The sequence below is a fragment of the Brienomyrus brachyistius genome, chromosome 5 (genome assembly GCF_023856365.1).
Source record: "Brienomyrus brachyistius isolate T26 chromosome 5, BBRACH_0.4, whole genome shotgun sequence".
Taxonomy (NCBI): domain Eukaryota; kingdom Metazoa; phylum Chordata; class Actinopteri; order Osteoglossiformes; family Mormyridae; genus Brienomyrus; species Brienomyrus brachyistius.
The window spans coordinates 32557614-32570601 of NC_064537.1; the positions used below are offsets into that span (position 1 = coordinate 32557614).

General features: G+C 41.1%; 2 protein-coding genes across 5 annotated transcripts in view; one reads left to right on the forward strand and one right to left on the reverse strand.

Moving 5' to 3' along the window:
* Positions 1 to 12988, forward strand: part of ubald1a (UBA-like domain containing 1a) — a 400799-nt gene that overhangs the window by 85993 nt on the left and 301818 nt on the right. The window lies entirely within an intron of this gene.
* On the reverse strand, positions 5414 to 11145 carry LOC125742795 (probable phosphatase phospho1). Of its 4 annotated transcripts, none has more exons than XM_049015150.1 (3): positions 10970 to 11128; positions 10733 to 10778; positions 5415 to 8784 (listed from the first exon to the last, which is right to left on the reverse strand). In XM_049015150.1, the coding sequence occupies exon 3, from the start codon at positions 8756 to 8758 to the stop codon at positions 7991 to 7993; it is 768 nt and encodes a 255-aa protein (XP_048871107.1). In that variant the 5' UTR covers positions 8759 to 8784; positions 10733 to 10778; positions 10970 to 11128; the 3' UTR covers positions 5415 to 7990. The 4 variants fall into 4 exon arrangements, with proteins under 4 accessions (XP_048871110.1, XP_048871107.1, XP_048871108.1 ...); XM_049015151.1 differs by having other exon boundaries at positions 11007 to 11120; XM_049015153.1 differs by lacking the exon at positions 10733 to 10778 and having other exon boundaries at positions 5414 to 8784; positions 11007 to 11126.

The window sequence follows — 12988 nt, forward strand, 5'->3', positions numbered from 1 at the left end:
TTCCCCATCCCTTAGGTGGTTAATGGTATTTTTCTGTGTATGTCTTAATGTCCATGTCTTAAAATATCATTTCGATTACTTATATTCTTCATATGTCTAAATATTTATGTTCTATTTCTCATGTGTACTGTGATGAACATTTTCTGTGACATATCAGTGAGATCTGTAACAGACGCACCAAGGGTATATTCTGGGCCCTGGAGGGGCTGTTTTCACAAGACCAGTATCTTCAACAGCTGCTCTTTCCTTCTTTTCCTGCCACATAGCTCTTCTGCTTAATATTTTGGGCAGTTTGTCTCAAAGTGAAATCAAATGTAGATTTTCATTCATATATATATTTTTTTTGTGAATTGTGAATACAATTCATCTGTAACACCTTCACAGGTATGTATTAATTAACCACAAACGAAGTCCTAGTTACATACCGATCTCACGTTAATTCATCCTTAATGAATCGTGGTTGTTTATCTCAAGCAATTAGTATATTTGTTACTATATCTTACTCTGTAAACCTTTGTGAATCACTGAAGGAACAAGTAATGAATAACAAAAATGAAATATTGATCTCAGGTTTGTTCATCGTTAATGAATCATGACGCATTTTCTCAAGCAGCGACTATATTTGTTCATGATTTGTACTTCAGTAGTAAATGACTTAATACTAAATATTGGTGCCCCGTCAGGTAAAGTGCTACCAATTCATCAAGTACTTTTTGACTAATCTCATTCATAAGGTCAAATGTAATCTGCAGTCACCCTTACCTTTGCCACTACTAACACACCCACAATTTCGGGGTGAGTTGTTTCAAACTTTGATCAGTTCCAATTCCTCACTCATGCAATATGTCTGCAAAATTTGAAAAAGATCCTTCAAATACTTTTCATTTATCATCCTGTATGGCTGGTGCTGTCCGACTCTACCCTTTAAAATTTAGTTACAGTTTGTCACCAACAAAACAAGACAAAAAAAGATCTTGCAAAAGATCTTGTCAAATACTATTTGAGTTATTGCACCAATGAGAAACCATACAATAAATGTTCCCTGTTTGGAAAGAATTTCACCTGAGAAATGTCCTGCTACATAACAATAAATTCTGCATTTATGTGTTTTGCACAATAATCACTCATTAGCCACATTTCTGTAAAGCATAAAGTAGTTAATAAAAACATCCCAAAACTGGAATTGCTTTTTGACAGTTGCTGAGTACAAGGCACTGCCCACCACTGGAAAAAGCAGTGTCAGTGCATCTGAGTTGGCAAGAACTCACAGTGAGCAAATGAGGAGCTTGCAGAAGTATCACTATTACCAAGAAAGACAAGCAGACCTGACAGCTAATGAGACACAGTATCTGAGGCATGCTGCATGATGAAGGGCACTTACTTCTTTTGAGGCATCAGTCCCCCTGATAATCTTGTCTAAAATCGTTTAGAACCACATTATTTCGTACCTCATAATTCTTTTTGTCATTTTATGTACAGAGAGGCCTGTGATCTAGTACAGCAGCAGATCTGCTGAAAACAATGTTTTCTTTTTCTTTATTATAATGTTGGGAAAATGTGCAATAGATCTTAAGCAGCGTTTCAGTCCCTGTTTTGGCGAACATCACTGAAGGCTATGATTATGAGGAAGATTGGATCAAAAACAGAAGGGAACCCATTAATAATCTCCAACTCCAAGTGACCTCAGTTTTCAACCAAGTTCAGTTTGTAATTGGAAGGAGAAAAGCCAATCAATTAACTGTGGCCAAATCACTGATGGGCATGAGATGGCAAAGTGCCTTATCAAGTGTGTTAGTGAGGGACACCGATGAGGGAGAAATGAATGGAGTATTTCCATCCAAGCCCATGGGTATTAAACCATCATTTGATATAATAAGCTGTTGATGCTAGTCAAATTTTCCACTGTTACTTATGGCTGAAAAGCTGAAGACAGGAACAGAGGTGGAGGGGACAGGATTGTCTCTGAAGAGTGTCTCTAAGAGTATCTAATTAAGGATATATCTTGGAGGTCTAGTCAGAACAACTGTGTTGTGTGTTCATCAGGGGCGCCGCTAGCAATTTTGGGCCCTATGACAAAATATGAGGTTGGGCCCCCCTACCACACCCATTCAGATCTCTGGGGGCCCCTAAAGGGCGTGGGCCCTTAGAATTGTCCCAACTTTCCCCCCCTTAGCGGCGCCCCTGGTGTTCATATAACCAGGTAGGCAATAAGTAATGCAAAGTTAAGTGTAATGAATCATAATTTGAAACACAACCCAACAACAAAGTCCAAAAATCCATAGTCAAAATTCAGGCAAGTTTCAGGTCCAGTAAAATTAAATAATATTCAGTTTATCCAAACTGAAGGCTTGACACTAAGAACAGGAATACAGAGGTTTCAACAGATCAATCACAAACAGGGTAAAGACGTGGCTAAAAACAAAGTCTATGAACTCAGTAAATGAACTTATGTGCTACAGTTGCATAGATCCATTGGTGGGCAAATGGAAATTACTAAATAAATCTAGAAAAAACTGCTTCTATATGACAGTATTATGGCAATTTATTTTTCTAATTTTGTTCATTTTAACTGTGATGGGCTGGCCCCCTGTCCTGGGTTGTTCCCTGCCTCATGCCCATAGCTTCCGGGATAGGATCCGGACCCCCCGCAACCAGTTTGGAAGATGGATGGATGGATGTTTATTTTAAAAATTGTCATAGCTTGATGTCTTTGCGGCCAGCCAGGTTTAATTCCATTTGGCACAGTGGTGGTTACTGTAACGATGGGTTCAAGGTCTAGTTTAAACGTAGCTTTAGCTGGGCCTGTCAAGCCTGGGAAAACACAGCATTTTCCATTCGAGATTGCAAACATCGCAACCCAATATTAAAAGATTCTGAAGTCAACTGTAGAAAACACAAATAAGAACTAATGACAAAGCTACTGCCTTTGTTTAATTTAACACTCAACACTACTCTTAAAACACTCAAAGAATTAAAAAAAAACCCAGAATTGTGGCATTGGTGTAAAGATAACTAAGGTGAAAAAAACTAACACCTGACCATGCCAGCTGCAGAAGTAATCCTTCAACTTTCTAAGAGTCAATGTGCAGATTAGGAGACCCTAGGATGATGTTCTTCAGGATGATGTTGATGGTGTAGCTCCTGCAGATGTTTCCAAACAGCATCCTCTGCATATTAAGGCCAAACTTCAGGAAACAAATTTCCATTAAACCATTGTCCATGACCACTCATCCAGTACAGAGTTGTGGTGAAGCTGGAACCTTAAAGCCAGACTTGATAACAGTAGATTCAACTGACTGAGAAAGTTAACAGACTCAAAACTAAGCCGATTTAACGCCTCAGAGGAATTCAACTAATCAGGAATGGTTAATTAGTGATACAAAAACAGTTTAGCAAGATACAATATTTATTTATCATGTGACCGCAATGCACACAAACCGTAGTGAATTAAAACGTAAAGCACTAGTGGAAGGTTAATACTTTATACAATGTACTTTGTACATCACTTGGGTGACATAATATCACCATTAAAATTAATGAATTATCATGTCATTCATATCACTGTTCATCCAGTTCATTCAACAGAACAGCCAGTAACATCCAACAGCACAGTACTATTTCATGTCCCTATTCATGTATCTTCTACGCAGTGCTGGTCAACAACCCATCTGGTGGGGGGGGGGGGGGGTGTACACAGGCTAATGGTAATCCTAACATGAAGTTTATGATTTCCACTTCCCGTACAGTATTGCTTGCCAGTATTGCTTGTCTGCTGTTAAGGATTAAATATACTCCCTCTGCTATTCTTGTTCTCTGAACTGTAAGACACAGTGTTACCAAGCAGTCAGGTTTCTTAGGTCGGTCTTCTTTTGCTTTCACTGTTAATAGCTGACAGCGGGGGCACTTCAGCACCCCCTGACAAAATGTTGCCTTGGGCCCTCTACTAGGGTTGCCACTTTGCAAAGAAATATGGGATGCCACCCCTTGACGATTAAATTTTGTGGGGAGAGGGCTGTTCCCCATGGTAACAATGTCCATAGTGTAGCAGTGTATAGCATTTTATTGAATAAAGTTCCTTGCCATGTATAATTCATAATTTGGTCTACCCAAGAGCCCCTATAGTGCTGGATGAATCTGCCAGCGTGTCCATTCCCCTCTGTTGGCCCTGGTGTAAGAATAAGCCTGTTTCTCAGAGTTTATTCCCAGTCATTGTTCTGTCTGTAGGGATTTGGGTTAACCTATTATTTTTTGGCCTTTCTTCCTGCTGATCTACTCTCCTGCCATGCTTCCAACAACGTGTTGTAAATATTTAAAGTAAATCTCTTTTGATTAATTAGAGACTGATTTCAGTATGGCTATCTTCCTGACTACCTTAAATAGGATACCCGTAAAAAACCGTGGCGTACCGTAACAGCAGGACCTTATCTGTGCTGGTGATCTGAACAGTATTGGCCCCATCTAGTGGTCACTATATGTAACCAAAACCCAATAAGCGCAGCTACATCATCTATCACGACATGTACTTGAGGTGGGGAAAAAAATAAACACGTATCAGTACTCCCCATATTATTCAGACTTTTATGCAGATTGGGAGAAGGATCTGTATGCAAGCAATCTGGTTCCTGGTGTTCTGAGGAAAAGTTTTAGTAGTTCAGGAATCCTAGACCTTATTCTGCCTATAGCTAGAGCTGGTCCTAGCATCCGCTCAGCATAAACACATCTTTAGCTTTCCCCTCCCCTAGTCCAGGCTATGGTACTCTATAATATTGCACCCCCCTCCCCTTATGGTCAGACAATCAGTCAGTGCTATTGCACCTTACTCAACACGCTGCTGTGAGCCTTGTCGTAATTCTGTCTGTATGGTCCCACATCTGATCCCTCCTGGTCTCCTTTAATACTTGGGTCAAGTGCAAAACTCTGCTATTGACCTTCCAGATTGCAGTTCATCCATACCCACTTACCCAGTATATGGTCACAATGAGCCTATGGCCAAGGCCAGCAAGCCCAGGGTAGAAGGTAGAGGTCAGTCTGAATACAGGCGCTTAACAAAATACACAATTCATCAGGATCTCTGGGATCTGCTGAATCTATATAGGGTCAGAATGTTCAGTGGAATCCCTTTTTGACTCTGGTCCCTCAGGGATGTCGGTCCACTACCCGGATACAGGTCTTCACATCCACTGTCAAATCTCACATTTCCAATAAATATGTCACCCTTCATAAAAATAAATGCATGTACAAGTGTAAAAGTGACAAACGAAACTTTAAAAAAATAAACGATGTTAGCTGGAGGTGTTGAATAACGTTGTTTTGGCATTGAAAATGTATTACATGAAAAAAAAAATACACAGCAAAATTTAAACTGGAAAGGTTTTTGTTTGTTATTTTTAATTCATGTGTTGTTTATTTTTTATTTGTTTTTAATATTGTTCATGAAGTTTAGCTATGAGCTACTGGAAGAATAGCCTGCTTCATTTGCTCCAGAAATTTCTAACATTTGTGTGAATCATCCGCTCACATAAAATTGCAAAATGAAGTCATGGATTATGGCCAGTGCTTGCAATGACTAATCAGAACACCCACAGCAATTTTTGTGACAAAACTAATTCTTTAACTGACTGGGTGCCTTTATTTAATAAGTAGTTACTTATTCAACATCGAATTCTCTTACACTGTGTTCCCCTTTTTTGCTTATGAATGTAATTATTCAGTTCATTGACGATAGGGATGAAGACAGTCCAAACCCAATGTACAGTTTCGATTAAAGTTATTCGGAACACAAGTATAATAACTATGTCAGATATTTCAAAATACTTGGCCTCCTTAAAAGAATAGGTCAAGTAGTTTCAGCTTCAATCAAACACTCCCCCCGGGGTCCTCAACATTGCCCATTTAATACTTTATGTCTCCATTGCCCTTCGTTACCCTTATTAACACTGAACTGATTTTCCAGTCAGATCGTCAGTATAAAATTGTGTTATTCTCTGGTATGAATGATTCAGAATTAATTATGATACATTGCTTTATAAAACTGTGTAAAAACATAACTAAAACAATTTAATAAGTGTTCAAGGAAGCGTTTTAGTTACTAAACCAGGAAAATGGGCAATGTTAATATGATAATACTGAGTTAAATTAAGTAATTGCTGCAGGTTTTAGCTGCAGATTCATGTGTAGAATCTCCCATCCCACAACATCCCAGAGCAGCGATACACTGGATTCAGATCTGATGACTGGGGAGACCACTGAAGTACACAGAACTCGTTGTCATATACAGGGAACTGGTTTAAGATTCTGTTGGAAGTGGCCAATAGTAAACTGTGGCCATCCAGAAATGCACATGGTCATTAACAATATTCAGGTTGGCTGTGGCCTGTAAACAATGCCTGATTGGTATTAGGCAGCCCAATGTCCACCAATATAACATCCACCACATCGCTACATCACCACACCACCACCATCCTGAACAATTTAGGTCTGGCTGAATCCATTGGTTGGATCCATGCTGGTTATGCCAAACTGTCTGCATGCAGAAATCAAGATTCATCAGAGCAGGCAACAAGCTGTCATGTTTCCCTGAGCCCGTGCACACTGTAACTTCAGCTTCCCTTTCTTAGCTGACATGGACCCGGTGTCATTTTTTACTGCTGTAACCCATCCAGCTCAAAATACGGTGTCATGCAAAGAGAGGTTATCAGATTTACCGTAACACTCCTGTCAGCTTGAAACCCCGGGAGACCAGCAGGTACTGAAATACTCAAGCGGTCCCATCTGGCACCAACAACCGCATTTCCCCCCACTATGGTGTTGGATATAATCATCATCCAAAGCTCTTGGCAACACAATTTTATACACTGAGCCGCTGGCACATGATTGGCTGATTATTGCATGAATGAGCAGGTCAACAGCCTTTCCTAATAAAATGAACAGTGCATGAATGTGTATTATATATGAATATTTAATATTTATTACATCTTAATAATATAATTTCAATAATATAATGACAATATAATAATAATATAATTTATATAATTCAAATTATATGTATGTTCCATATATTAATTTACATACTTGCACACTTGAATATACTTCCATGTAGTAGTCAGTAAATGGCAGCTGTTCCAAATTTTCACTTTCCACCTAACCCTAACCCTAACCCTAACCCTAACCCAACAGGGATGGGGCCAATTAATTTACTGTGTACAAAGAATGTGCAAGTTTACACATTTAAAATATGAAGGACAACACAGAACACTAGATATAATTTATAAAAATGTTATACACGCTCTAATCCTTCCCAGGGTAGGTTAAATAGCACCAAAATTATGCATAAAGTGTTGAAAATAAACAGATTAAATTACCCTGAATAATTTTACATCTTTCATGCAGCACATGTAAAATAAATCCACACATCTGTCATTCTCCACAGTCTGAAAATGACAGAAAATATTTCCTAGGGTTCTAGTGTGATATATTAAAAATTATTTCAAGTTACATAAATTCTGTACCTATAACATTCTCTATATACTGGCGTGTTTCAAGTTCAAGAGTTTATAGTTAAAATCTGTTCCAAAAGTAATGTGCTATTTTTTAGTTTTTACCGTCAAATCATCATGGAGAAAAATGTGATTTCTTCCCTTGAGTCAGCTGACAACCTCAGAAAAGAGTCCAAGTCTGAAAGTCCGACTGGAGTTTCTGATTTCTCTCTGTTGGCCCTTTGACCGTGGTTCTTCTCTGTCTGTGGTTCAGTACTGGGGTTTGTTGACTTTACTTTTAAAAAAAAAAAAAGTGAGTGAATTTCTCAAGGCAACTGGGGTCAGAAGTCACAGCATAAAGAATACACGCCTCACACAGCATGACATCCTCCAGCTCAGGGTTTCTCTGAGCTGAGACCGTATGCTTGATTGTACGCCACCGCGTGAAGGGGTGTCACAGGAGATCACGGCTTCTTGATTTTTGCCTGCAACCTCCTCCGCCAGGCACCCCTCCCTCACCTCTCCTCCACCAGCCTCTTGAGATGTGCTACCACGTCCTCCCCGCTGACCCAAGGCACCATGGCAGCCTTGAAACCTGAAGGCTCGCCCTGTTGAGTCGCTGTGATCATCTTGTGCATGGGGTAGCCTTCCCGGGGAAAGACCACGTCGCTGGGCCCCAGGGCCAGAGAGGGACAGAAGTCATTGGCACCATCTCCCACATAGCAGACCCTCTGGAAAGGGCCCCCACGCTCCTTAGTCCGCTGTGCTAGGTAATCCCGCAGGATCACCTGCTTACACATGTTGTCTGGACAGCGGGGGCATCTGTGAGAGTGGTAGGGCAGCAGCAGCAGCTGGCCTTTGGTGTTAATACTGGCTGGATTGGTGAAGATCTTAAGGAAGAGCTGGCGTGCGCCGGCCCTATGAAGCCATGCTTCAATGAAGTACATGTTGGCATCGGATACCAGCACCGTCTCAAAGTCATGGGGATGGGATTGCAGAAACTGGAAAAGATCGAGGATGCCAGGCGAGGGGGGGATTTGTTCGATGGCCGAGCGGATGGTGTCTAGGGGAACGCCCTGTTCCGCCATGTAGGCTAACACACGCTGCGTGTTCTCATTGAAGTGTCCCGGACGGAATGAGTCCTTCAGCCAATCGGGCAGCTGCTTCCCTGGCGCTACCTGCACCATGACGTCATCGCTGTTCGCGTGCACGATGGTCTCGTCGAAGTCGAAGATGATGAGGAAGCGTGAGCTCATGCCACCGGGGATGCTCTGGTCCTCCATGCTGTCTGAATGCAAGGAGACCTCACCTAGAGAGCGGACGAAAACATACAGCTTCTGTCATCATACAAATGCATTTCATTCACTTAAAAGGTCTCCCTTCTCTGATGCACAGGTGAGGGATAAGGAGACAAACAGAGCAGAGAATGTTGGCAGAGTACAAGTTCTCAGTATGAACATATATGGTCCATATACTTGGCTAGCTGTAAATGTATTTTAGCTGACATGGTGGCGGACAGGGGGCAGGGAAGGGGGCAGGACAGGGGGCAGAGCAGGGGGCAGAGCAGGGGGTAGGACAGACATCAGGGCAGGGGGCAGGAAAGGGGACAAGACAGGGGCAGGGCAGGAGGCAGGACAAGGGAAAGGACAGGGGGCAGGACAGACATCAGGGCAGGGGCAGGACAGGGGGCAGGACAGACATCAGGGCAGGGGCAGGACAGGGCTAGCCATCTGCTGTACTGATGAGTCAATGGGTATGTGGGCCGGCAAAATTTATTTTGGGGGATCATTACTGCAAGTCGACAAAATATATTGTTCCGGAACAAAATTTGAGTGATTGACTTCCACCAGAGGGTGCGCATTAATAAAGTGACCCTTGTAAACCTGATCTGTTCACACATAACTATTCAAAACACATGGGTGGATAGAGAATGTCATTTATTTTGCTACTATTCTGCATCTTCTGGAAGAGAAAGTAAACCATTGCATTTCTACAAATGAAATAAATGTCATTAGCGTATGGATTTCAATTAGCAAGTCTAATTTTTATTTTTCATATGACCAACTAAAAATTATCCTAGATTACTGTACAAATTAAATACCCCAGACTCCTAAAGTGTTAAAACGCCTTCTCCAGACTGTTAGAGTCTGAACCAAAATGCACAAGCAACCATACGCTCAATACTCTAAAGGGAGATTTTAAAAGGATAAGCCACGACATGGAACGAAATAAAACACCGCAATACCCAAATTTCTAGCAGTAAACCAACACCACTGGACGTTAACCGACTTGAAGCCGATAAGGTTACAACCAGTTTTTACTTTCCAGAGCTAGTGCGCCACACTGCGGTAAGGTGAAGAAGTAGCGACTGGACGGAACACGGAGAGCAGCCTCGGCAAATAAATCCGAGCTCTCATCAAGACTGCAGTGGCCGGGAGTGTTTAACACGCTTGGCCGGATACTGAACGCGGAGTCCGAGGCTCAGACAGAAAGAGTCAAAATAAAATCCTGCGTCGCCGCTTTCACAGGACACAGGTCAATGGAGTGAGGGAACATTCAAAAGGTGGGTATATAAAAAAAAACCGTGAAACGATCACAGACGAATCCGACAATGACATTAAGACACTGCAATGTTACTCGATCTGGCCAAGGTTATTTTAAGCACGCTTCTCATTTTCATTACGTATCGTACTTATTAGAGTAAATAAGATTATAAATATTGCATGGAAACGAAATAGCACATAGGTTAAAAATTTACTCCGAGATGGAACGCAATAGATCTCGAACAGTCTTAATATATTTTACTGATACCAGTTTATTGAAACAGAGACAGTGGGACAGAATGGAATTGTCAACACCTTCAATTCATTATCAGAAACAATGATACACGTGTTTATCTCATTATGAAACATTACTAAAAATGTGATAATATTTATACTATTTAATGAGCGAATATCTTTTAAAAAGTTGTCTCTCCGGCTCAGCGTATAGGCGGACACGTGTGGTAGGATGTGTCGGTCAGACATGCCATCACTGTGTGAGGACAATTTCCAGTGCGGTAGCGGTCACTGCAGTGAGCTAATTCAGCCTGTACCGCAATTACCCGCATAGCTGGGTCTGACTGCGGTTTAGAGGTAGTCTGCATATGTTGTACCCCGCTTTTCAAGCGCACTTAATGAATAAATAAATAAATGAACTTTAAAGCGGTACGCTGATGTAAGGTTGGATATAAATTATAAATAAATCCTTATAGTTACCCTTAATAAAACAGCGTTAATCCCAGAACCGCGGAGTCCGGGACAACTGCGGAATTAAAAAGAAAGGAGGAAAACAAAGCTGAATAAAATAGACATTCTAACATATTAGCCGTAATATTCATTTCAGTCCCGTTACACTGTACGCATAAGGAGAAAAGTGCATTTAGAAAGATATACATTTTTTGTCCCGGTTCGGTTTAAGCTACGAGGAAACCCCCTGTTCCTTAAATCACTCACTTTTCTTTCGTGTGAAATCACTGAGGAATATCCATACCTTGGACACGGGTATATTTCTCCAGCTGGAACAGGGTATTTTCGGCCCTGTAATATGGACTGTCAAAGCGGCACCGTGCGGGGCTGTACCGATGACGTCTGGGGCAACGGGCCAATGAGGCGCGCTCCTATCCCTACTACTTAAAGGGTCTTTGTGGCCATGCGTTTATTATCAAAGCCGCTGATTTTATTTTATTTTTTGATGGTCATTTACGTATTTTAATTACAATTTACACACTTAACCTAATATCGCTATAACCAAACACATTAAAATATGGCATTACAAACAGTTACTGGTGAAGTATTCTTACTCTAAATCAGTTTTACGGTTTTGTCTCATGGGTCCGCCTATTGTACCCTTGGCTGTAGGTAACTGTACCTTTTAAGCTACAGAAATGGAACATTATGTACCATTGATGGAACATTATTGCTGTTTGTACCTTTGGGATGTTCCTCAGAGTCCATTTTTTGTACCTTAAAAGGTACAATTACAAGGGTGACAAGCAAATGTACAAATTTTTGCCATTTTATGTGTGAATATTAGGGTGTTGGGATCATCAGGACTAGTTAAGTAGTTAGTTGGTCAGAATTAGAAAAGATTTATATTAGTTAATTACTTCTAGTATTTATTTAAACTTTTTAAGATATAATCGATGTTGTCTTTTTTACCATCTGCTAATTTGATATAATTCTTCTTCTTCTTCTTCTTCTTCTTATTATTATTATTATTATTATTGTGGATGTTATTCCTAAGGTTTATTATTCCATTAAAGCTCCATAATATTGTTTTTTTTTCAGGACTGTGTTTGTACACTGTGTTATTTTTCATTTTGCGCTGTTTGTGTGCGCTTTGCACCTTGTCTGTTTTCCACTATATGTAATTTCATCTGTGCTCTATGTACTTGCTGCTGCATGCTCAAGAATTTCCCTCTGAGATCAATAAAGTTCATCTGATCTAACCTAAGTATATTTTAATGACGAATTAAAACTATGGTATCAAACGTTTGTTCTGCATTTTGCTTGAATTCATAAGTGAGCTGCGTTCGTGCAGCACAGTTTATTTAGCTTTCGAGAGGAAGGGAAGATAGTATAAAGAAGGAAGCCTCCTGTAGCCTGTTTATTGCATGCGACCAGCATTGTTTGTTTGGAATCACTATGAAAACAGAGTTTGCTCTGTATAATAGAAATGCCCACGGAAGCGGTTTTGCCTTTATGGAGTGTTCTTGCACATTCAGTCCTGCCTGAGGCAGTTGTCCAGAAGTTAGCGCGTTGTCTGAGTGGGAGATGCACAAAGTACTACAACAGCCACTAGCAAGTCTGCTTTGAAGCCCTGCTTTACTGTTCAGATGGGAGCATTTCATTTGGAAGCTGTCGGCAAGCTGCGCAACTCGTTGAGGAGCTGCTTGCAGTATCTCCCTGTGTTGTCTGAGTATACCTGTCTCTTTCTCACCCTCTCTTTTCCGGAGGACGAGTGACTACCCTGTTTAGGGGCAGCTCAAATTACAGCCTGATGGGCAGTTATTTTAGGAGCAGACTACGTGCCAGCGTGGGTCGCGGTTCTGCGAAGTCTAACATTATTTCTTCAGTTCCTCACCATGAATCAACGACTCCCATCTCATTTCGCCGTACGTGGCAACACACCTAACACTTTGAGCGACTGTGGGGGTCCGCCGACTGTTTGATTGATACACACACACACGTTACTGAGCCTCCGTTCTATGCTAATCAGAGGCTGATGTAGTCTTACACTATGCAATTAAGAGGAAGATAACACTTCTAGGCTTCTAGGGCGGTAGGAAGAATCGTACCGGCTCATACAGGACAGGGCCAGTCAGAGTTTCCCAAGCCATGATCAAACATTAAACAACTCTGCTTGCCAAGAACGGGAGTCACGCACAGCATTTTAGGAAGACACTAATACGGCACATGAGTCAGCACAGTTTCCTCTACCAGCTATTGAACTCCATGGAACAGACTGCCAAA